Source organism: Tamandua tetradactyla, chromosome 3 (assembly GCF_023851605.1).
Source record: "Tamandua tetradactyla isolate mTamTet1 chromosome 3, mTamTet1.pri, whole genome shotgun sequence".
NCBI classification, from domain to species: domain Eukaryota; kingdom Metazoa; phylum Chordata; class Mammalia; order Pilosa; family Myrmecophagidae; genus Tamandua; species Tamandua tetradactyla.
In genome coordinates, this window is record NC_135329.1 from 104241808 (window position 1) to 104268828 (window position 27021).

The 27021-nt window shown below is 34.3% G+C and overlaps 1 protein-coding gene and 1 pseudogene across 2 annotated transcripts in view; both read left to right on the top strand.

Annotated features, from left to right (window-relative positions):
• Positions 1 to 24458, top strand: part of ACMSD (aminocarboxymuconate semialdehyde decarboxylase) — a 134040-nt gene extending 109582 nt beyond the window's left edge. For both annotated transcript variants that reach the window (XM_077153636.1, XM_077153635.1), the window contains 2 exons: positions 18292 to 18390; positions 21948 to 24458. In XM_077153636.1, the coding sequence (XP_077009751.1) occupies positions 18292 to 18390; positions 21948 to 22010 (162 nt within the window). In that variant the 3' untranslated portion in view covers positions 22011 to 24458. The remainder of the gene's footprint in view (positions 1 to 18291; positions 18391 to 21947) is intronic.
• Positions 14116 to 14692, top strand: LOC143676274 (calmodulin pseudogene; annotated as a pseudogene).
• Positions 24459 to 27021: the final 2563 nt, after the last annotated feature.

Consider the following 27021-nt stretch of genomic DNA (forward strand, 5'->3'; position numbering starts at 1 on the left):
GCAAAATTAAAGTTTAGATTTCAATAAAAGTAGCTGAAAAATGTAATATAAGCATGGGACATTTAAAAGCATGTTGTATATGTCATTGGTAACAGAGACCATCAGGAGTTAGAAACAGGGTAAGATAATGGGTAATTGGAGCTGAAGGGATACAGACTGTGCAACAGGACTAGATACTAAAACTCAAAAATGGACAGCACAATACTACCTAATTGTAATGTAATTATGTTAAAACACTGAATGAAGCTGCATCTGAGCTATAGTTTTTTTGTTAGTTTGTTTCTTTGTTTTTATATATATTTTTTGTATTTTTTATTTTTATTTTTTTCTCTATATTTCATTTTATTTCTTTTTCTGTTGTCTTGCTATTTCTTTTTCTAAATCGATACAAATGTACTAAGAAATGATGATCATACATCTATGTGATGATATTAAGAATTACTGATTACATATGTAGAATGGAATGATTTCTAAATGTGTTAGTTAATTTTTTTTTAATTATAAAAAAATTTAAAAAAATAAAGAAAGCATGTTGTGCTTGGGAATTGTAAACAGCTTAAGCAAGAGGAGATTAGAAATAAGGACAAATGAACCCCCAGTGACTATGAAGCGGGCAGTTCAGAATGAGATCAGCTGTTGCTACAGATGTGAATAGACATTACTTTGGGTCTTTGGGGCTTCTATCAGCACATATATTTGTTTGGTTTCATACTGTAATGAATATGGAAATCTACAAATAGACTTTTAGTCTATCATGACCTTCTCTTAAACTTTGTTATATACTTTCCCATATTATTTCATGTAATGTATTTATAAAACCTAGGAAAATCTTTTCTTATTTGATAGAAATTAAAGCGTCATTTATCCTCACAACAGCTCAAGTTTAGAGTATTTAGAAAACATTTACTATTTTGGGTCTCATTACTGTAAGACATTCCTCTTTCACATATTCAGGCACTCACTACTTCAACACATATTTGTTAAAGCAACCTTCAGACTGATTATAAGCATGTGTCAGAGATTTATTTCAAACTTGCCTAGAGAGAAGAGGATTTCTAAAATGTCCAAATTAAAGACTCCATCTCGGCAGAGACATTTTATAAGGGGAAAAAGTGGTTAGATAATTGTTAAACTGTATTTGAAGAAGAGGAGGGAAAGAATAACTAGTTAAGGACAATTAGCCTCTTTGTAAGACTAGTGAAGTCTTAGACTAGTTCTAAAACTAACAGTCAATTGAATGGGTTTTCTAAGGGGTTCTTCAGCTCATTAAAGTCCATTAAAAAAACTGCTCAAACATTTTGTCAGGACTACTAATTGTTCCCCAGAAAAAAACAGCTCTTCACATCAGTCAACAAACTTCTGCCCCAGCTCAGGTTTGGAAAAATTCTTTCTCACATTTTCTGGGGGCCACTTATGCCATGCTAAAAAATTTGAGCTTTACCTTCTAGGCAATGGGAAATTATTAAAGAATTTTAAGCAGGGATATAGAATGATCAGATGTGTATTTTCAAAGATCATTCTCTCCAGCATTTGGTACTGATTGAAGTAGATAAATGGAATCATGGAGAGTAGTAAAGAAAACTGTAATAGTGGCCCAGTTTAATTAAAAAATAAATAAATAAATAAATAAACACCCACTCTATACCAGACCTGGGCTCAGAGCTTGAAGTAGGACAAGATGTCTTGGCCAGGACACAGAAACAATGACCATTAAAAAACAAATTAGATTTCATCAGGTTAAATATTGTACCTAATCAACAGATAATATTAATAAAATAGGAAAGCCACAGAATGGGATAAAATATTCCCAAATCATATATTTAACATTGGCATTATATTGAAAATATACAAAGAACTACTACAACTAAACAATAACTAATTTTAAATGACAAAAGACTTTAATAGATGCTCCCCAAAAGAAGATATACAGCTAACCAATACTCATATGTTAAGGCTTATAATAATACCATTAGTTCATCAGGGAAATACAAATCAACAATAAGAAACCACTACACATCTATTAGAATGCCTAAAAACAGAAAAATTGTTGGCAAGGACGTGGAGCAACTAGGACTTTCTTACACTGCCAGTAGAATATCTTTTACCCTATGACCTGACAGTTTTACACTTAGGTATTTACCCAAAAGAAATTAAAATATATATCCACAAAAAAGGCTTGGACAAGAATGTTCATGGTAGCTCTATTCAAAATAGCCAAAAACTGGAAATTACTTCAATGTCCATCAGCAGAAGAATAAGTAAACAAATTGTAGTATATTTGGAAAATATACAAGGAATATTACTCAGCAACAAAAAAGAATAAAATTACTGGGGCTCATAAAAATATAAATATTTCTCACAGAAGGCTCAGTAAAAGAAACTGGACATGAAAGAGCATATAATGTATGATTCCATTCAGGAGGAATTTTAAACAGGCAAAACTTGTCTATGGTGAAAAAAAATCAGTTGTCTGGTAAAAATCATTACCAGAGAGGAGAATGATTAAAAAGTGTTTCTGAGTTGGTAGAAATGTTCTGTATATAGGGTATGAGTAACATGGATGTATACATTTGCCAAAACTCATCAAATTGAATGTTGTATTTTACAAAGTAATTATCACCTAAATATTACCTAAAAATAACAGATAAGGAATTCTAGCTTTCTAGCTAGTAAATATGCACTGGAAGACACAATATCACTTCTGTAGTATTTCTTAAAAAGTGGATAATTTATATCTAATCATGAGACATAAGACAAACCAGAACTGAGGGATATTCTACAAAATAACTGACCTGTACTATTTGAAAATATTCAAGTCAACAATGAAAAAAAAAAAAGGAGAACTTTTTCAAAATTAAGGGAAACTTCAGACACATAACTGCAATTAATGGGTGATCAATTGGATCCTGGACTAAGAAAAATAATTAGCTGAAAAGCGCATTATTGGGCCAATAGTGATCTTTGTATATGGACTGTGGTTAATAAAATAGTAATGTATCAATATTAGTTTTGTGATTTTTGAGAAATACGCCATGGTTATACATGAGAGTGTCTTTTCTTTGGCAATACATACTGATTTATTTAGAAATAAGAGGCAAAAATGTCTCCAAATTACTCACAGTTCAGAAAAATATGCCTATATATGTAAATATCTATACAGAAAGAATGATAAAGCAAAGAGGACAAAAAATCTACACAAATGGTGAATCTTGGTAAAGGTTATATTGAATGTTCTTGTAACTTTTCTGTAAGTTTGCAATTCTGTCAAAATAAAAAAGTCAACCGAATGTTGATTAATTAATCAATAAAAATAGAAGTTCTGAGCTGGACAAAGCATTCCAACCAGAGGAATCCACTCAGTAGAGTTAGGAAACCTTATAAAGGGTGGTACAGCTGGAACACAGAATTATTGATTTAGCAGAAAATAAGATGGCATGCTCAAACTGGAAGAATTTGAGATAAACTAATAAATGAATTATTTACAAAAGTGTGGGAAGCTCCATTTACCATTCCATACCAAAACCTGAAGACAGAAGGGTCTCTGTGAAGAAGGTTAGCAGAAAAGAAAAGAATTGATACCTTTAGTTGAAGCCAGTCTGCAATAACCCCACAGGGTGGAGCAGGGAGACATTTGCTTTCCATCCTCCCATCTCCTGTCTCTGTTGTCCAATAAGATCAACTGTAAACCAGAAGGCAAGGGAGCCTGCTTTGTAGTTCATATAAGTCAGCCTCCTGGAGAAGAAAAAAAAGTGAAAAGGGATAGAGAGAAGATCTGAGGGAGCAAATAGAAGAAATACAGAATGTAGGAACTGGGAATGGGGAAGAAAGCAAAAGAGTGAGAGAAGAGTACAAGGAAGCAAGAAAGAATGAGAGTGACTATGTTGTCAGATAAATATTAGGAGTTCTATATTATAGAACATGTTGAGTTTTAATTGTTTGTGAGGCAGAAAAGAGAAGGTATCCAAGAGCCATATATCAAGAACTTGAATCTTAGGAGTTAGGCATTTAGTTAAGATGAGGTCTTATGGATAAGACTCCCAAGCAGCATGAGTAGAGTAACAATGAAAGAGAAGATGGCTAAGGATAGAGCAATACGTAAAATCAACACTGGGGGTACAGTGGTTGCAGAAATGGAAGACAGAGGAAGGATGCCCACAAAAGAGACAGAGAACCAATGAGGTAGAAGGAAAACCAGAAGAGTGATATTGAAGGAAAAATGCAAGAAATTTGAAGGAAAAAGTGTTTAAAAGATAAGGATTGAAGGTCCATCAGATTTGGCAGCCTTATTAAAGTGCAGTTTCGGTGGACTTATGGGGAGAAAGTCAGATACATTCGATAAAAAAAGTAAAAGTGTGATGAAAACATGAAAAGCAAGTGTTGACCATTTTTTTTGTTTTTCTTGGGTTCCCTGTGAAAACAGAGCCTGAGAAAAAGGCTTTATTTGGGGAAACAATTCCAGATAATGGGAGTGGAGGAAATGAAAGAGTGAGACTGTTTAGGAGGGAAAGCCAATATAAAGGTGGATTATCAAGCCAGCCATCACTTAATGCAACTGGGACTCAATCCTCTGGGACCTTCAAGAGAACTATGAGAATTTGCTCAGAATTGTCCACCTGAGGGATAAAATGTGGTAGCAATTATCCAACAATGCCTATCTCCAATTCAAAATGTAATACAAGTAATAGTGAAGATGATAGAATAAGGATCTCCAAAAATCCTTTCCTCCATAAAAGGAACAATACTGGAAATATGTCAGAATCAACTTTTTCAGGACTCTGGAAATTAGCCAAAAATTTGCAGCAATCAAGTGAGCTTTTATTTCAGAAAAATAACTGATTCAAGACGTAATGGAAAAAAAAAAAAAAAGATGTAATGGAGAGGCTGGAGGGAATTGCCTGAAAATGTAGAGCTGTGTTCCAGTAGCCATGTTTCTTGATGACGATTGTATAATGATATAGCTTTTGTAGTGTGACTGTGTCTGATACTCCTTTTATCTACCTTGTCAACAGACTAGTAGAACATATGGAATAAAAATAAATAATAAAAATCAGATATGACGTATAAAATCCAGAAGGCAAAGTAGTAGAAGAAAGTACTACCCATGCAGTAATAACATTGAATATTAATGGATTAAACTTTCCAGTCAAAAGACATAGCCTGGTAGAATGGATTAAAAAACACGACCCATCTATGTGCTGTCTCTACTCGAAGAACATGAGGGCAAGGACACAAACGGACATTTACACACCAATGTTTATAGCAGCATTATTTACAATTACCAAGAGATGGAAGCAGCCAAAATGTCCATCAACAGAGGTTGGCTAAACAAACTGGCATTTATATAAGATGGAATATTATGCAGCTGTAAAACAGAATAAAGTTATGAAGTATGTGATGACATGAATGGACCTTAAGGACATTATGCTAAGTGTGGTTAGCCAGAAACAAAAGGACAAATACTGTATGGTCTCACTGATATGAACTGACATTAGTGAAGAAACTTGGAATATTTCGTTGGTAACAGAGACCATCAGGAGATAGAAATAGGGTAAGATATTGGGTAATTGGAGCTGAAGGGATACAGAATATGCAACAGGACTGAATACAAAAACTCAGAAATGGACAGCACAATACTACCTAACTGTAATGTAATTATGTTAAAACATTGAATGAAACTGCATGCGAGAATGATAGAGGGAGGAAGGCTGGGGACATAAATGAAATCAGAAAGAAAGATAGATGTTAAAGATTGAGATAGTATAATCTAGGAATGCCTAGAGTGTATAATAATAGTGAAATGTACAATGTACAAATTTTAAAAATGTTTTTGCACGAGGAAGAACAAAGGAATGTCATTATTGCAGGGTGCTGAAAATAGATGGTAATTAATATTTTAAAATGTCACCTTATGTGTGAGACTAAAGCAAAAAATGTTTATTTGGTACAAAATTTATATTTTGACTAGTGCGTTTCCTAATACAACTTATGTACATAGCTTGATTGAATGCCATAAGTACTTGGAGTCTCAGGTAGGACAGGAGATTTTGTTGGTTTGTCCAGAGTGATGCCCTGATAAATCCCAGAGTGATTTGATCAGTGAGTGGGAAAGTATTTGCAAAATCCCCTTCGGGGAATGGTGAGAATGGGGTAAAATTCAACCTTCCCAAGTTGAATTCTTGATATTCTCACAAGCAGTGTGGACAACCAAAGCTATAGGCTGAGCCCCCAGTCTTGGGGTTTGTTCATATGAAACTTAATCCCACAAAGAATAGGTCAAGTCTACTTAAAATCTAGGCCTAAGAGTCATCCCCAAAAGAGCCTCTTTTATTACTCAGATGTGGCCTCTCTCTCCAGCCAACATGATGAGCAGACTCACCACCCTCCCCCTCTTTGCATGGGACATGACTCCCAGGGGTGTGGAACTTCCTGGCAACGTGGGACAGAGATCCTGGAATGAGCTGAGACTCAGCATCAAGGGACTGAAAAAAACCCTAGAATGAGCTGAGAACTAACATCAAGTGATTGAGAAAACCTTCTCAACCAAAAGGGGGAAGAGTGAAATGAGACTAAGTGTCAATGGCTGAGAGATTCCAAACAGAGTCAAGAGGTTATCCTGGAGGTTATTCTTATGCATTAAGTAGATATCACCTTGTTGTTCAAGATGTAGCGGAGAGGCTAGAGGGAACTGCCTGAAAATGTTGAGCTGTGTTCCAGTAGCCATGTTACTTGATGATGATTGAACAATGATATATAGCTTTCACAATGTGACTGCGTGATTGTGAAAACCTTGTGTCTGATGCTCCTTTTATCTACATATCAACAGATGAGTAGAACATATGGAATAAAAATAAATAATAGGGGGAACAGATGTTAAAATAAATCTGGTTTGAAATGCTGGTGATAAATGAAAGCGAGGGGTAAGGGGTATGGTATGTTATAATCTTTTTTTTCTGTTATCACTTTCTTTCTTTTTCTGTTGTCTTTTTATTTCTATTTCTAAATTGATGCAAATGTTCTAAGAAATGATGAATATGCAATTATGTGATGATATTAAGAATTACTGATTATATATGTAGAATGGAATGATATGTTAATATTTTTGTTTGTTAATTTTTTTAATTAATAAATTAAAAACTCATAAATGGACAGCATAATATTACCTAACTATAATACAATTATGTTAAAACACTGAATGAAGCTGCATATGAGAATGATAGAGGGAGAAGGGCTGGGGCATAAATGAAATCACAAAGAAAGACGATAAAGATTGAGATGGTATAATCTAGGAATGTCTAGAGTGTATAATGATAGTGACTAAATGTACAAATTTAAAAAATGTTTTTGCATGAGGAAGAACAAAAGAATGTCATTACTGCAGTGTGCTGAAAATAGATGGTAATTAACATTTTAAAATTTCAACTTATGTGTGAAACTAAAGCAAAAAATGTTTATTTGGTACAAATTTATACTTTGACTAGTGCATCTCCTAATATAACTTACGTAGATAGTTGGTTGAACACCTTAAGTATGTGGAACTTTGTGTAGGACATGAGATTTTGTTGGTTTGTCCAGGTGATGCCCTGATGAATCCCAGAGTGATCTGATCAGTAAGTGGAAAAGTATATGCAAAGTCCCCTTCAGGGAATGGTGAGAATGGGGGAAAATTCAACCTTCCCAAGTTGAATTCTTGATATTCTCACAAGCAGTGTGGGCAACCAAAGCTATAGGCTGAGCCCCCAGTCTTGGGGTTTGTTCATATGAAACTTAACCCCACAGGGGATAGGTCAAACCTACTTAAAATTAGGCCTAAGGGTCACCCCCAAGAGAACCTCTCTTATTGCTCAGATGTGGCCTCTCTCTCCAGCCAACACAGCAAGCAAACTCACCACACTCCCCCTGTCTACATGGGACATGACTCTCAGGGATGTGGATCTTCCTGGCAATGTGGGACAGAAATCCCAGAATGAGCTGAGATTCAGCATCAAGGGATTGAGAAAAACTCTAGAATGAGCTGAGACCCAGCATCAAGGGATTGAGAAAACCTTCTCAACCAAAAGGGGGAAGAGTGAAATGAAACACAGTGTCAATGGCTGAGAGATTTCAAACAGAGTCAAGAGGTTATCCTGGAGGTTATTCTTACGCATTAAGTAGATATCACCTTGTTATCCTAGATGTAGTGGAGAGGCTGGAAGGAACTGCCTGAAAATGTAGAGCTGTGTTCCAGGAGCCATGTTTCTTGATGATGATTGTATAATGATATAGCTTTCACAACGTGACTGTGTGATTGTGAAAAACTTGTGTCAAATGCTCCTTTTATCTACCTTGTCAACAGATGAGTAGAACATATGGAATAAAAATAAATAATAAGGGAAAAAAATGCTAAAATAAATTTAGTTTGAAATGCTAGTGATCAATGAAAGGGAGGGGTAAGGGGTATGGTATGTAAAAAAAATTTTTTTTCTGTTTTTGTTTTATTTTTCTGTTGTCTTTTTAGTTCTTTTTCTGAATTGATGCAAATGTTCTGGAAAATGATCATGATGATGATTGTGCAACTATGTGATGATATTGTGAACTGCTGAGTGTATGTGTTGGGAATTTTTGTATTTCGTTCTAATTTTTTTTTAATTAATATAAAATTGAAAGAAAAAAAAACATTAGGAACACCCAAATCAATAGACCAAGCCCTTCATCTTGTGGCTTACTCTTGTAGCAGAGAAGCTTAGCCTATCTATAAGTATGACTTAGAGTCATATACAGAGGACCTCTTTTGTTGCTCAGATATGGCCTCTCTCTCTAAGCCAAACTCTGCAAGTGAAACCATTGCCCTTCCCCTATGTGGGACATGACATCCAGGGGTGAAACTCTCCCTGGTGGTGTGGAAGATGACTCCCATGGATGAGCCTGGGATCAACAATGCCATCCTGACCAAAAGGGGGGAAAGAAGTATAACAAATAAGGTATCAGTGTCAGAGAGTTCAAATAGACTTGAGAGGCTACATGGAGGTCACTCTTACTAAAGCTTCGGTTAGACATTACTATCTACATTAACTTGCCAAACCCCAAACAAAACCATTCCAGCCAATCATAAAGAATACCTACGACAATATATAAGATTCTACAAAGGTTCCATGCATTAGGACAACTATCTAGAAACCTACAGTCTCCAGATGGGTCCTGAACCAGAAAAGTCCTGAAATGCAGAGTGGCCAGGCTCTCCAGAACATCAAATAGTTCCATCCTCCCATCCCATATTACCAATAGTTCTTTCCAACATGAAAAAGTTAGAATGGATATAGCACAAATGCCCCTAAAGAATGGGAGAAAGATCAAAGTTGATGGTAGAATTATACAGAGAAGGGAAGGTTTAACAAATGAGTATGACTGATGAATCATTATACTGATATATATTTTTTTAATCTCCGGTATCTTAGAGCAGCTAGAAGTAAAAACCTAAAATTGTGGAATTGTAACCCATATCAAACTCTGAAATCTGTTCTATGAGTAATTGTGCTGTGTTTTGAAATGTATCGCTTTTTTGTATATATGTTATTTATCACAAAAAAAAAAGAGAGAAGGAAGAGTATAACAGAGAAGATAGAATTTAACAAATGAGTATGACTGCTGAATCATTATATTGATTTTTTTTGGTCTCCAGTACCTTGGAACAACTAGAATAAAAAATGAAAAATCCTGGAACTGTAAACCCATACCAAATTTTAAAATCTATTCTATAACTACTTGTTAAAATGTACTTAGAAATTAAATTGCTGTTCATCTAAACTTGATTATTATAAACTAAGGTGTTAATTGTAATTCCTAGCTTAAACACTAACAAAAATATAGGTAAAGAACAGAAAAGTGAATTAAAATTGTACACGAGAAAATATACGTTTAACACAAAAGAAGGCAGTATTGGAAAAAGAAGAATAAAAAGACATAAGGCATGCAGGAAAAAAAAATAAACCCACAATGAATGGGGGTGGCCTAAGTGTACAACAACTAAGGAATGGAAGGGAGGACCACGGTGTATACATACTATAGACTATTGAGAGGCTACAGGAAGGAATGAAGTTGCGAGGTATGCAACTAGATGAATGAACCTAAGAGCTATATGTTGAATGAAATATCAGAACCAAAAAGACAAATATTATCATACCTCAATCATATGGACTAAATATAATATAAAACTTTGGTGAACTAAAGTTGAGAGCATGGGATATCTGGTTGGGACATATTGTAAAAGGTCCTAGATTATAAGCTCTTACAGCAGTCATATATATTCAGGAGGTGTAACTGTTAACTCTAAATTCTCAGATACTGAGATACTTGTATATAACATAGTGTTTCCCAGAAACATTGGGTATTTATGTGACACCTGAGACTCAGAGTTAGAGCTCTGAAGCTATGAAAGTTAGCAGTACCCCACACAAGAACTCTTTATTAGAAAGTGATCAGACATCAAGTAGATATATGAATGAAGCTCATCTGGATAGGACTAAGGTTTATCAGAAGACTGGGTAAAGGATGATATCCATATTTTAAAACTTCAACTTCTATGTGAGACTAAATAGAGAAATGTTTATTTGGTGCAAAATTTATATTTTGGTGAGTGCATTTCCTAATTTAACTGTATGGTCAGTTTAATTGAACATCATAAGTATATGGAATCTTGAATAGGACCTTAGATCTTATTGCATTGTCCATGTTAGTGTGATGCCCCAATAAATCTCAGAGTGATTTGGACAGTGAATAAAGAAATATTTGCAAAGTGCCCTTGCAGGAATGGGGAGAAATGGGGAGGTATTCAACTTTCCCATTTGGAGAATTTCTGATGTTCTCGCAAACAGTGGGGACAGCCAGATCAAAGGACCAAGCCCTCAGTTTTGGGGTTCGCCTCTATGAAACTTATCCCTGCAAAGGATAGGCTTAGCCTACTTAAAATTAGGCCTAAGAGTCACTCCCAGTGAACCTCTTTTGTTGCTCAGATGTGATCTCTCTCTCTAAGCTGATGTGGCACGTGAACTCACTGCCCTCCCCCTTCTGTGTGGAACATGACTCCCAGGAGTGTAAATCTCCCTGGCAACATGGGACAGAAATTCTAGGAGGAGCCAGGACTCAACATCAAGGCGTTGAGAAAACCTTCTCAACAAAAAGGGGGAAGAGAGAAATGAGAAAAAATAAACTGTCAGTGGCTGAGAGATTTCAAACAGAGTTGAGAGGTTATCCTGGAAGTTATTTTATGCATTATATAGATATCCCTTTTTAGTTTATGGTATATTGGAGTGGCTAGAGTGAAGTACCTGAAACTGTAGAGCTATGTACCAGCAGTCTTGTTTCTTGAAGATGATTATATAATGATATAGCTTTTACAACGTGGCTGTGTGATTGTGAAAACCTTATGTCTGATGCTCTTTTTATCTAGGATACGAACAGATGAGTAAAAAAATATGGATAAAAAATAAAGAATGGGGTGAACAAAGGTTAAAATAAATTGGGTAGATGGAAATACTAGTGATCAATGAGAGGGAGGGGTAAGGGGTATGGTATGTATGAGTTTTTTCTTTTTTATTTCTTTTGCCAGAGTGATGCAAATATTCAAAGAAATAATCATGGTGATGAATATACAACTATATGATGATATTGTGAGCCATTGTTTGTGCACCATGTATAGAATATTTGTATGTAAAGAATATTTGTATGTTTGCTAAGGTTTGACAATAAAAATATTTAAAAATATATTTTAATATATATATTTAATACATATATTTTTAATTTATATATGTTTAACACAAAAGAAGGCAGCACTGGGAAAAAGAAGAATAAAAAAGATATAAGGCATGCATGCAGGAAAAAAATGCAAAATGTCCATTGTAAATTTATCAATAAATATAAATGAATTTAATACTCTATTAAAAGGCAGAGATTGGAAAAGTAGATTTTAAAAATTATCCAAATATAGGCTTTCTACAAGAAACACCCTTTGGATACAAAGACATAAACAAGTTAGAAGTAAAATAATAGAAAAAGATATACCATGCAAACAGTAACCAAAAGTGGGATGGAGTGGCTATACTAATATATGACAATATAGACTTAGAGACAAAAATTTTTACTGGGCTCACTTCCCAGAGCCTGCCCATGCCAAAAAAAATTGTTACTGGGACAAAGGATATTTTATAACAATAAAAGGAACAATCCATCTAAAAGATATAATAATTATAAACGAATATGTACTTGACAACACAACCTCAATATACATGAAGAAAAGACTGATTATTGACAAGTGAGACAATTCAACAATAATAGTGGGAGACTTCAATATCCCACTTTCAATAACAGACACAACTAGATGGAAGATCAAAAAGAAAAAACAGACAAAATTATTAAAGAATTAAACCTTATAGACATTTATGGAACATTCCACCCAACAACAGCAGAAAATACAGAAACACTCTGTATTTTCTGAATGATTTTTCTGTAAACCCACCTTCTCTAATAACAATTAAAAAAAAAAAAAAGAAAGAAAGAAAGATCTCTGGTAACTTTACAAAGGTAATTATATCAGAAATCATAAAAGCCAGTATTATTATATTGTATTTTTGGTATGTAACTCCATTTTTCACTTCTTGTAGACCTTAAAATGCAAATGCCAAAAATTAATGTTAAATTAAATCTAAGGCTTTGAACATGAAATATATAAAGACAGAGTTTGTGGCAAGTACAAAAAAAAAGAAAGTAAGGAGGATGGAGGGGTATGGGTTTGTAACTGGTATTAAAACCAACATGATATTTATATACTTAGGAAATTGTTAGATTTAAACCCCCTTGTAGCCTCAAAGAAAATATCTGAAAACACACACATACATACACAAAGAAATAAGAAGGAATCCAAAATAGTACACTAAAAATAAATCAAATAAATATGAAAGCAGGCATTAACAGAAAAACTGAGGACCAAAAAAGTATAAGACTTACAAAAAACAAGTAGCAAAATGGCAGGAAAAAAGTCCAATATTATCAGTAGTAAGTTTAAATGTAAAATGATTAAATTCTCCAGTCAAAAGGCTGAGATAGGCAGAAAAAATTAAAAAAGACTGACCCACATGAGGCATGCAATGAGGTAAATAAACCTTGAGGACATCATGTTGAGTGAAATACACCAGAAACAAAAGGACAGATAATATATGGTCTCACTAATATAAACTAACTATAATGAGAAAATTCTGAGAATTAAATTTAAGGGCACAGTTATTAAGAGATAGAAGATGGCAGAAATTGGGCAATCGATGATGGAATACAAAATATCAGACAATTTAGATGAAATGGACAAATTCCTGGAAACACATAAACAACCTATACTGACTCTAGAAAAAACAAAACACTTTCACACACCAATTATAAATAAAAAGATTGAATCATTCATCAAAAACTTGCCAACAACAAAAATACAAGACCAGATGGCTTTACTGGTGAATTCTGCCAAACATGCAAGAATTAACACTTTCCCAACTCTTCTAAAAAGTTGAAGAGGAAAGAATACTTCTTAACTCATTCTCAAAGGCTAGCATCACTCTAGTATCAAAGCTAGATAAAGATACCCCAAGAAAAGAAAATGACAAAACAATATCCTTTATGAATATGCTCAGCAAAGTACTAGCAAACCAAATCCAACAGCATATTTTAAAAATTACACACCATGATCAAGTGGGATTTATCCCAGGTATGCAAAGGTTCAACATAAGTAAAGCACTTAATGTAATACCCTACTATTATACTCAGAAAACTAGAAATTGAAGGAAAACTTCCTCAACATAATATAAAGTATATATTAAAAACCCACAGCTAATATAATAATTACTGTAAAAGACTGAAAGCTTTCCCCTTAAAATAAGGAAAAAAGCAAGGATGTTCACTGTCACCACTGTTACTCAACATTCTTCTGGAAGTTTTAGCCAGAATTATTAGACAATAAAAAGAAATTTTAAATATCCAAATTGGAAAGGAAGTCAAACTTTCCCTATTTGAGGTGATGTGATCCTATATAGATAAAATTCTGAGAAATCCACAACAAAGCTAATTAATGAATTCAGCAAAGTGGCAGGATATAAGATCAACATGTATTAATCCGAATGGAGCTAGTGAGTAGAGCACTTCTGTGGTCGCGTCTGGGAGACCGGTAACACTTGCAGCATGGCTGACCAACTGACTGAAGAGCAGATTGCAGAATTCAAAGAAGCTTTTTCATTATTTGACAAGGATGGTGATCGAACTATAACAGCAAAGGAACTGGGAACTGTAATGAGGTCTCTTGGGCAGAATCCCACAGAAGCAGAGTTACAGAACATGATTAATGAAGTAGAGATGCTGATGGTAATGGTACAATCGACTTTCCAGAATATCTGACAATGATGGTAAGGAAAATGAAAGACACATACGGTAAAGAAGAAATTAGAGGAGCATTCCATGTGTTTGATAAAGATAGTAATGGCTATATTAGTGCAGCAGAGCTTTACCTTGTGATGATAAACCTTGGAGAGAAGGTAACAGATGAAAATGTTGATGAAATGATCAGGGAAGCAGATATTGATGGGGATGGTCAAGTAAACTATGAAGAGTTTGTACAAATGATGACAGCAAAGTGAAGACATTGTACAGAATGTGTTAAATTTCTTGTACAAAATTGTTTATTTGCCTTTTCTTTGTTTGTAACTTATCTGTAAAAGGTTTCCCCTACTGTCAAAAAAATATGCATGTATAGTAATTCAGATTTCATTCCTCCATATTTCCTTCCCTTATCTTACTGTCATTGTCCTGAACCTTATTTTAGAAAATTGATCAAGTAACATGTTGCATGTGGCTTACTCTGAATATATCTAAGCCCTTCTGCACATCTAAACTTAGATGGAGTTGGTCAAATGAGAGAATACCTGGGTTATGCCTTTCTAAAAGTAGATTTCTTTAGGAATTGTTGGCATGTTGCTGTTGAAGTATGGAGCTGTAACTTTGTGTGGACCATGGACAGTCAACAATATGTACTTAAAGTTGCACTATTGCAAAATGGGTGTATAATCCAGATACTCATACACTATTTTTTTGTACTGCTGGTCCTGTACCAGAAACATTTTCTTTTTTTTTTTTTTTTTTTTTTTTATTTTTTTTTTTAGGAAGGGAAGGAAAGACAGAGAGAAGGAAGGAAGGAAGGAAGAAAGGGAAACATCTTTAAACATTTTCTTGTTTTATTGTATTTTGTTTGTTTGTTTGTTTTTTACATGGGCTGGGGCCGGGAATCGAACCGAGGTCCTCCGGCATGGCAGGCAAGCACTTTGCCCGCTGAGCCACCGCGGCCCGCCCCAGAAACATTTTCTTTTAATATTACTTGCTTTCTAAACTTTGTTTAGCTACTTAAAGAAAATCTGCTTATGGCACAATTTGCCTCAAATCCATTGCAAGTTGTATGTTTGTTTTTCAATTTAAAAAATTACAGTTAAAAAAAGAGCAACATACAAAATGAGTGGTGTTTCTATACTCTCATAATAATAATATGTTCATAGTAATGAACAATCTAATCCAGAAATAAGGAAAACAATTCCATTTCCAAGTAAAGTAAAGTAAAAGAATTAAGTATCTAGGAATAAATCTAACCAAGGATATAAAGGACTTGTACATGGAAAATTACAAAACATTGCTGAAAGAAATTAAAGACCTAAATCAATGGAAGATCACTCCATGCTCATGGATTGGAAGACTAACTTGTTAAGCTGTCAGTTCTACCCAAAGCCATTTACAGATTCAATGCAATCCAACTCAAGAGTCCAACAGCCTTCTTTGCAGGAATGGAATACCAAAAATCAAATTTATTTGGAAGGATAAGCAGCCCCAAATAGCCAAAACTTTCTTGATAAAGAACAGAATTGGAGGGCTCAGATCTCGCGATTTTAAAATTTATTACAAGCTACTATAATCAAAAAAGTATGGTAATAGGAAAGGACAGACATATAGCCCAATGAAACCAAGTCAAGTGGTCAGAAATAAACCCTCACATTTATGGCCAATTTATTTTTGACAAGTATGCAGAGTCCACTCAATGGGGAAAGAATACTCTCTTCAACAAATGATGCTAGGAAAACTAGATATCCATATGCAAAAGAATGAAGGTAGACTCCTACTTCTCACCATATACAAAAAATTAAATAAATTGGAATTTTAAAAATAAAAATATTTGTGTCTCAAAGGACACTATCAATAAAGTGAAAAGACAACCTAATAGGGGAGAAAATATCTGCAAATCATAATCTTGATAAGGGTCTAGTATCCAGAAGAATATAAAGAACTCTCACATCTCAATAATAAAAACACAACCCATTTTTTAAATGGGCAAAGGATCTGAATAGACATTTCTCCAAAGAAGACATACAAACAGACAACAAGCACATGAACAGGTGCTCAAAATAATTAATAATTAGGGAAATACAGATCAAAACCACAATGAGATACTTCACATGCACTAGCATGGCTATCATCAAAGAGACGGACAAAACAAGTGCTAACAAGGACATGGAGAAATTAGAACCCTCATATATTACTGGTGGGAATGTAGAATAGTCCAGACACTATGGAAAGCAGTGTGGCAGTTCCTCAAAATGTTAATCATGGAATCATCATACAGCCCAATAATTCCACTCCTAGGGATAAACCCTAGAAAAATGAAAACATATGTTTATATAAAAGCGTGTATACAAATGTTCATAGAAGCATTATTCATAATAGCTGAAAATGTAAACAACCCAAATGTCCATTATCTGATAAATGGATAAATAAAACGTAGTATATTTAAACACTGGAATATTCTATAGCCATAGAAGGGAATAAAGTACTGACTCATGCTACAACATAGATGAACTTGGAAATAATTATGCTAAATGAAAGAGGGCTACATATTTTATGACTCCATGTATATGAAAAGTCCAGAATAGGTACTTCCACAGAGACAGAAAATAGATTCATGTTTTCCAGGGACTAGGGAGAGAAGATTGGGGAATTAATACTAATGGGTATGGGGTTTATTTGGGGAGGGAATGATATAAATGGTCTGGAAGTACATAGGAGTAATTATACAACTTTGTGAATATACAAAAAAACACTGAATTGTACACTTAGGGTGAATTTTATTATATGTAAAATATGTATTTTTGGAAATAATAGGAGATCACCTGTTAGGCAACTAATATTACCTGATTCTTAGGTATTATCCCTGAAATAGACTGTATACATGCAAACATATATTTATGTGTCTTTAAGTCCTTTCTTAAAAACAGAAACAGAAGCTTTGGTAGACACATGGGTTCTAGACCTTTTATCTGTCTTTAAATACAACTTGGAGATTATTCCATTTCAGTATATGTACATAATCCTCATGCTTTTTTATTTTTGGATATACTATAATTTAGTTGGCCAGATATTGCTGTTACAAATAACATCGCATTAAATTCTCTGTATATATTTCCTGTACATGTATGTGGGTGGGATATAACTTTAGAAGTTTCTAGCTCAAAATTTGTTTTGTATCTCATGTTTTATTTTGATAGATTGCCACTGTTGATTTAAATATCTGTCTTAATCACTAGATTATGAGTTCCTTAAGGACAGAAACCACATCTGTTTTGTTGACCAGGGTACACATAGATGCTAGCACATTGGCTAACATGCTGCTTAATATAATTGTAGACATGGAAAAGCCTGTTTACAGTGTTAAATGGAAATTTGAACATACGTCATTTTTTAAAACAGACAAAATCCAGTTAGTAGAAACAAGAGTTGTGAGGTTTTTTTTGTTTGCTTTTTGACTTTTCATCTAATTATTTGTATTTTATTTCTCCTTTTCAACTAGCGTGTTTGCAGAAATTGTGGAATCAATTGCAATATATCATTTAAAGATAGAATTCTTAACTTCATCTGAAGCCATCAGTATGTTTTATTAAACAAAAGCCTGCTTCCTATATTTCAGTATTCTATATTTCATCTGAAAGGTAGAGTGGTAGGCAGGGAAGGGAGGAAAAGAAAACAAAGGGAGGATATGGACTGATTTAAGACCTAATAGCGACATCTTCTGGAGAAAAAGTCATGATACATTCTGAATGTATTAAATCTTTAAAATTTTAGACCAGTTTTATGTTTCTATTAATCAGGAAGAAATCTGGTATTTTACCATAAAAGTCCTTGTAATAAGTAAGTACAATTAAGTTTACAGGAGGTAAACATTATGACTGACGAAATATATTTTCCTTTTCTCAGGATAAAGTCATTTTGGGATCTGACTACCCCTTTCCATTAGGTGAACTGGAACCTGGGAAATTGATAGAGTCGATGGAAAAATTTGACGAAGAAACAAAGGTAAATGCCTTTTACTTTATGGTCTCCCTCCTGACTTTTCTTGCCCTAATTGGGTTTGTTTTCAGAGTACTCTGACAAATGATAACAAAGAACAGAAGAAGCGTTAACCTTAATATTCCTGGAATTGTTAACTCTATATCCAGAAATAGCTGAACTATTAAAGGGCAAAGGAAAGTCAACCTAGTACAACCAAATTCATAATAGTAAGAAAGAAAACTGTAAAGAAGCATATATTTATGTTTGCATGTTAGATGAATCATAAAAAAATGTTAAAATTCTACTTTTGATATTTGTTATAAAACTTCCCATTTCAAAGGTTGCAATGATTGTTATTTTGCTATTGATACTAAAATCTTGAATAACAAAGTGCAAGGAATCATAATACTCAAACAACTATTTTTTTTTTTTTTTTTTTAGCATTTGACTTTTAGAGTGGATAAATGATACAAAAATGTACTATAATGCTGCCACCACCTATTCTATCCCTGGGGCTCCTAAACCAAGATGGATTTAGAATGTAATGCACTCTCTTCAAAATCTTCTCCCTTACTATTGCCTCTCCTCCACCCCTCTCCCTAGAAACATAAGCTCTTCCTACAGGGCTTCACTACCAGTCACTACCAGGAGTCAGGAATGACAAAAGGGCAAACATGGGGATATATAAAAGCATTTAACCGATCTTACAAAAGTCTTAGTCATAATCTTCTTACATAAATCTCATCTTTCATGAGAACTACAATCCAAAAGTTCCCTTGAGCTTTAACTCTGCTTTAATCCTTAAGAAAATCTTTCTTCTCAGTAGGCCTAAAGCACATCAATAGATGCCAAATAGCATCCATTCTGATGCTTACTAGTTGAAATTTGTTAACTGGGGACCCTCAGACTGTTTTACTCAAGAAATGTGTCCTTTGGCACTTACCCACTTTAAGACAGTAGTATTGAATTGGTAAATAGTTACTTATTAAGGTAGAAACCTCTACCTAAGATTTTAAGTTGTGTTTTTCTTACAATAAAGGTTGATAATGAAACACTTTCTATACAGTTAACCAAAATTAAACTGAAATCATATCACCCCAAATAGCTTAAGAGTTTCTTGGAAAAATAATCATATTATGGCTTTTATTATTAATTTTTATTGGCTTATCACTTTCAGGTCTTTTTTAAAAGCTTGCATAAAGTTTTTTATACTGTCTCATTAATTTGAAGTGACATTCTGTGCAAAGTTACTCATTGTAACAATGTAATGACAAAATTCTGAAAACCATCTATAGGACAACAGCTAAATAAATAATAATATACCTTTATAGTGGAATATATGCAGCATAAAAAGGAATTCGAACTTAATTTCTAAGATTTTAAGTTAAAAAGCAAGCTGTAAAACTGTATATAGAATATTTCCATTTGTGTACGAGAAAAAAAGAATATCTATATCTATATTCCTAAATATAATTATTATGTTTAAAATATCTCTGGGAAAACAGACAAAAAACTAACTCTGGGAAGAAAAACTGGGTGGTAGTAGCAGAAGAAAAACTTTATACTACTTGAATTTTAGAACAATACGAAGTTACGACTGCTAAATAAAATAAAATTTTAAATTCTGTTTGATGAGTTCAAATAGAGTCCAGAGGCTACTCTGGAGGTTGCTCTTACGCAAGCTTCCGTTTGACCTTGCTACCTATCATAAACTGCCAACCCCCAACCAGGACCATTCCAGCCAATCCTAAAAAAAACCTAGGGCAATATATAAGATTCCACAAAGGTTCCAGGCACTAGAGTAACTTTCCAGAAACCTACAACCTCCAAGTGGGTCCCTGGTCCAGATAAGTCCTGAAACCTAGTCCAGCCTCTCCAGAACATCAGATAGTTCCATCTCCCTACCCCATATTAGTGACAGACACTTCCAATATCAAAAATTTAGAATGGCCATACCCCAAACACACCTAAAGGGAAGGACAGAAAGATCAAAGGTGAGGTGAAATTATACAGTGAAGACAGGACTTAACAAATGAATGAGAATCTGAATCATTAAATCTATATCTCTTTTAGTCTCCAGTATTTTAGAGCAGCTAGAAGTAAAAACCTAAAATTGTAAAATTGTAACCCATGTCAAAGTCTGAAATATGTTCTACAACTAATGGTGGTGTTGTGCTTTGAAATTTATAGCTTTTTTGTATATACGTTATTTTTCACAAAAAAAGAAGGAAAAGAAAAAGTCGATTGTGATGATAAAAAAGGATTTAAGCCCATTATCCTCTAGCTAAAAGGAAAAATATGAGAGGATCATATGGTAGCCCATGACAAACTCCCAGATCTGTCCTGTAACCACTTGTTGAAGAGTACTTTGAAAACTTTTATTTTTAATTTTTTGCTTTATATATATGTTATGCTATAGAATTTTAAAAGTTTAAAAAAAGAGAGAGAGAGAGAGAGAGAACAACAACAAAAAAATCTATTTGATGAGGACAATGGGAGATAGTAGATGCATTCCACTATGTAGATGTGGAAAGGAGATGAGATTCAGGGTTGAGTAGTTTGTCTATTGTGATTTAACTGTTGGGTTGCAGCACATGGATGCAATCCTAAATCTCCTAACTGCAGCATCAGGTTTCCGTCCAACAAACCAAAGTGTATATCCTTCAAAGGACACCTGATACCAACTTATTTTAAAGCAGATGGTTTCTCAGAGAAGCAAGAAGGGCAATAATGGTATCTTCTGAAATCTTCCTCCAAAGGAAGATGACCAAGTCTGGATCAGGGAAGACCTCTGAGTAAGAGGTTTCTGCCTTGAATCACCCACTCTTCATGGCTATCTAAGAACCTGGAAGTGGTCGCAGTGTATAGGTATCCATTAAATGGCATGGATGTTACATTACCCCATATAGGTTCCTTCCACCCTCAGCTATATGCCTGCCCTTTGCAAGTTGGACACATATCATTAAGGTACGACAAAGTTAGAACTTAAATCATGGGCACGCTTACTGAGGAGTTCATATAATTTGTAGCCGTGGAGAAGGCCAAAAAATTGGGGGGAGTCCTTTTCTCATGAGAAATTAATGAAACGTACAGATTTATGCAATATTTTGAGATCGCTCATCTATATCTTTTCTCTTGCTCCCAAAAGAGCTTCCCTTTTATTTGAGTCCATGTGAAAGGACAACACATATCTTAGATTGGGGATGGCTAGATGACTTCTAGGCAGTTTCCAGTCCTCTTGTCCCATAGACCTAAATTGTACCTTTTCTCTGTATTTGCCTCTAATTATTCTTCAAGACCCATTACAGAGTCCTCCAGAGGTTCTAAAGAAGGAGACTTTTCTAAGATAGGTCTCCCCCTTCTAAGTTCTTTCCTCCCCCTGTACAATTAAGTTTCATATTTAATCAATCTAAATCTTGACATGGATCAAGAAGATTTTTATGAGTTAACTGTTTAATCAGCTAATATTTTTCTCTCATTTTGGGGAGTTGATTTTTTTTTAAACCTGATAAAGGTAGTCAATAAAGTACTTTAAAACAACCAATAATACTTGAAAATAAAACTTTCTCTTTCTTTTTCAGGATAAACTCAAAGCTGGAAATGCCCTAGCATTTTTGGGGCTTGAGAGAAAAGAATTTGAATAGCTGGATTTGCTACAAAGGCAAATTTTCAAGAAGATATTTTATGTTTGTTTTAAAATATGTATCACATATCCATTACTAAAATCCTATTTTGAACGATTTTACCCAGATATAGAATATTCCCAAATATCCAAACATATTTATAATTATTCAGAAGTATTTTCATTCTTAAAAAGCAGTACACTGTTTCACATGTGAATCAAAAATAAGTAATTTTCCCAGTGCTTTTTAAACTAATCGGGGAGAAATAAAAAATTAAATATCATTAATGATACACATATAGACATAGGCCAAAATGAGATTCAGCCTAGAGAGCTCAAGTAAGTTTTCCACTTTGAGCAAGTATATATTAATAGAACCCTCAAAAAAATTCTTTTTAAAAATTTTAATACCTTCCTTTAGCCCTGAACTGAGCTGGGAATGCTTTAGATTTCACCAAAATACAGGGCATACATATTTCATAATCTCAAGGAGCTTATAGAACCATTAAGAAAATAAGATATATACTCATGTAATAATTACTAAGCCATACAGCATAAGAATCAAAGAAGTTTCAGTAAGAGGAAGTCAGTTTGGGCTCAAACTGCTGGCAAAGTTGGAATATAGGCTAGGTTTATTTACGATTAGAGGATGTGAAGCAGGAAGGCAAAACTATAGAAATACATTTCAGACTGAATGAGACTTATCCGTGAAAGGAAAGTGAAGGAGAGTAGAGGTGAAGTGTGCATGAAAAGAAGAAGCAGACAGACCTCAACAGATCAAGGCACGCTTTATAGAGAGCTTGAGAGGGACAGCCCGAGAAGCAGTCAAGCTGACTGAACCAAGAACCATGCTAAGGGGAGGAAGAGTGGCATATTTATAGAGCAGGGTTTATTGAAACCAAGAAAAATTAAGAACAATGTCTTTTCTGGTTACACTTCTGTGCTTAAACATTTGGTACGCTTCAGAGATTGTTAGGAATAGGAAGGTGGGGCTCTCCAGTTCGCCAGGGGTAGGTGAAGTTCAATCAGCCGTGACAGGTTAGGTCAGTTTGTTAGTTCCATCAATCTATACTAGAAAAATGTTTCAGTCTATTGATTTACTTTTATACCTTTTTAATTTAAAAGATGAGTAGAAGTTGTAAATCTAGCTGTGGGGGTTGGGGAGGGCAGCCTGCTCTATAGTCTTCATTAACAGTTGCTGCCTGGGCTGCTAAAAATAAGCATGGTCCTAGGAGGGATGGTGAACATCTGCGGTTCATGTACCTCTGACTGAATTCTAAAATCAAATATAATTTTTCAAAATTACCCTTACTTTGGATTCATTTATACTTCCTTTTGCCTTTCATTAGTCCATTAAATCAAGAGTTGAGTACTGACATGTAATTTGTGCTGGCACCTCTCCAGAGTAAAAAAAGATAATCAATTCTTGCTAACATAAGCCAATCCCATTATTTTCACTTTTTTTAGTTCATCATTCTATTTCTTTCTTTTCCCTCCTATTGCTTTCTAGGACTTTACCCACCCACACTCTGCTTACTACTCCAATCTGCAAGCATAAATTACTGTTTTTCCTTCCCCATTCTTTGAGAGAAATGTCTATTTTTTTAAAAAAATATTCTATATTTGAATACTTTTAAGATAGTGCTTAATGGCTGTTTTTATTATAAAAAGTAATCTAATCAAATGAAAATGGAAACACAATAGAGAGTAATTAACAGAACAATGGGGGTAAATAGTACACTGTGGAGCAAGAGGAAGCATATTTAAAGAGGGCTTTGAACTAAGATTTGAATGATAGAAGACAATAACCACATTGAAGAGCTTGTAGGCAAAGTGGATAGGCTCTGAGGCAGGAAAGAGATTGCGGATGGAGCTAGTGAACAAGGAAGAGAGAGATCGCAAATGAAGCCAAGAGTTTGGCCAGAACACTAGGCCATGGTCATGAGAAAAGTATCCAGGGAAGAGTAGGAGTAAAAGGATGATAAACTGTGGTTAAAAAAAAAAAAAAAAAAAAACAACTTTGAGTAGCTCCCTCCACATGGCAGCTAACAGCACCCATTCCCCATTCTCCTGGAAGGCCATCTTGGGACATGGTCCCTGGGTATCTGCTGCTATCAGAAAGGAACATAAAAATTATCTTCCTGAAGAATGGGGTGGAGGAGCATGACTGAGCACTGATCTGGCTTTTGATTAGCGAATCCTGATTGCTGGGTCCTAGCTCTGAGCTGTTCTTTCAGCCCTCCCCAGACAAAAGCAGAAATAAATGAAAATGAGAAATTAAAAACAATAGAAATCATTAATAAAACCAAAAGTTGTTCTTTGAAAATACTGATAAAATTGAAAAACTCTTAGCTCATTGTAGCAAGCAAACTGAAGAGGAAATCAAGAAAAAAAATTCCATTTAAAAAGTAACTAAAAGAGGGTGCATGGGTGGTTCAGTGGTAGAATGCTTGCTATCCATGCAGGAGATCCGAGTTCGATTCCCAGTCATGCACCCAAAAAAAAGTAACTAAAAGAGTCAAATATCTAGGAATAAATTTAACCAAGGATGTAAAAGACTTGTAAAGAAAAAAACAGAGAAGATGCAAATAAATAAAATCAGAAATCAAACGGGGAGACTTGACTACTGATCCCACAGAAATAAAAAAGGATCATAAGATGATACTATGAACTGCATGCCAACAAATTAGACAACTTAGATGAAATGGACAAACTCCTAGAAACATGAATAACCCACACTGACTCTAGAAGAAACAAAAGACCTCAACAGACAATTACATAAAGAGATTGAATCAGTCATCAAAAATCTCCTAATAAAGAAAAGACCAGGAACAAATGACTTGACAGGTGAATTCTACCAAACATTCCAAGAAGAATTAATACCACTCTTGTTCAAAAACTTCCACAAAAGTAAAGAGGAGGGAATGCTACTTAATTCATTCTATGAAGCCAATATCACCCTAATACCAAAGGTAGATAAAGATACTACAAGAAAACAAAATTATGGACCAGTTTCTCTTATGAATATAGACTCAAAAATCTTCACCAAAATAATTGCACATTGAATTCAACAGCACATTAAAAGAATTTCCTACCATCATGTGGGTTTTATCTCAGGTATGCATGAATGTTTCAGCACAAGAAACTCAATTAATGTGATACACCGTATTAATAAACAGGAGGGAGAAAACAAAATGATCAACTCAATTGATACAGTAAAGGCATTTGACAAACTCCAGCATCCTTCCTTGATAAAAACATTTCAAAAACAAGAACTACAAGGAAATTTACTCAACATGATAAAGGGCATATATGAAAAACCTACAGCTAACATTATACTCAATGGTGAAAGACAAAGGGCTCCCCTACTAGGACATAAAACAAGATAAGGATGCCCACTGTCACCATTGTTATTCAACACTGCGCTAGATCTACCTTGAACAGTTGGGCAAGAAAAATAAAAGACATCCAGTTTGGAAAGGAAGAAGTCAAACTTTCACTATTTGCAAGTAACCTGATACTACACTTGGAAAATCCTGAGAAATCTATGACAAAACTACTTGAACTAATAAACAAGTTCAGCAAAGGGCAAGATACAAGATCTACAAGATCCACAAGCAAAAAATCAGTGGTGTTTCTATACACTAGTAATGAGCAATCTGAGGAGGTAATCAAGAAAAAAGTTTCACCTTCAAAGCAACTAAAAGAATCAAATACTTAAGAATAAATTCAACCAAGGATGTAAAAGACTTAAACACAGAATAATACAAAATACTGCTAAAAGAAATCAAAGATCATAGATTGGAAGAAATATTAATAAGTTGTCAATTCTACCCTAATTTTTTTACAGATTCAATGCAATCCCAATCAAAATTCCAACAGACAACTTCACAGAAATGAAAAACAATTATCAAATTTATTTGGAAGAATAAGGGACCCCAAATAGCCATAAACATTTTGAAAAAGAACAAATTTGGAGGACTCACACCTCCTGACCTTAAAGCATGTAACAAAACTACAGTGGTCAAAACAGCATGGTACTGGCATAAGGATAGAAATATTGAGTAATGGAATTGAATTGAGAGTTCAAAGACAGACTCTTGCATCTATGGCCAACTGATTTTTTTTAACATACAAAAAGATATTCACATTTTTATTCATCAAAGAAATGCAAGTGAAAACAACGAGCTGCATTACATTGCACTTGTCGGATTGGCAAAGATATAAAAGGCTAATAATGGCCAGGGTTGGTGAAAATGTGGGGAAACAGGTAAGTCTATGCTCTGCAGGGAGAGCAGACAGCTGCAAACTTTCAGAGGCTTAACAGTAATTATATAGATGAACAGTTTAAATATGCATCTCCTTAGACTGCTTAATCTCTTTCTGTGAATTTATCCTAAGGAAATAACTGACAAGTGTGCAATAACATACATACCAAAGATGTTCACTGTAGTATTGTTTCTAACAGCAAAGAAGATGAAAACAACCTAAATGTCCTTTGAGAAGGGATTGATTAAATAAATTACAGTATAACCATACAACATGTATTAGGCTGGTCTGGAGAAGGATCTATATACTACATGGAAAGAGAAAAGGGATTATAATATTATGTGTAAATAGCAGGTTACTGGGGGTACAAGGGTAGTTCAGTGGTAGAATTCTCACCTGCCATGTGAGAGACCCAGGTTCGATTCCCAGCCCATGCACTTCCCAAAACAAACAAACAAGCCAAGAAAGAAAAGAAAACCAAACAAAAATTCAACAAATGGTGCTGCAATAAGAGGATAATCACATGGAAAAAGAATGGAATGTGACCCCTGCCATACAAAAAAAAAAAAAAAACAGATTACTAAAAATTACATATAGTACTACTCTAATGGTATAAATAACTTTATACACATGTGTGTACTTATATACATTAACATTCTGGAAGTTTATATATCACATTTAAAGCAGTGCCCTTTTTCTAGAGTTCAGGGAGGTGTTTGCTTTTTACCTTATATAATTTTGTGTAGTATGACTTTTTATTACCA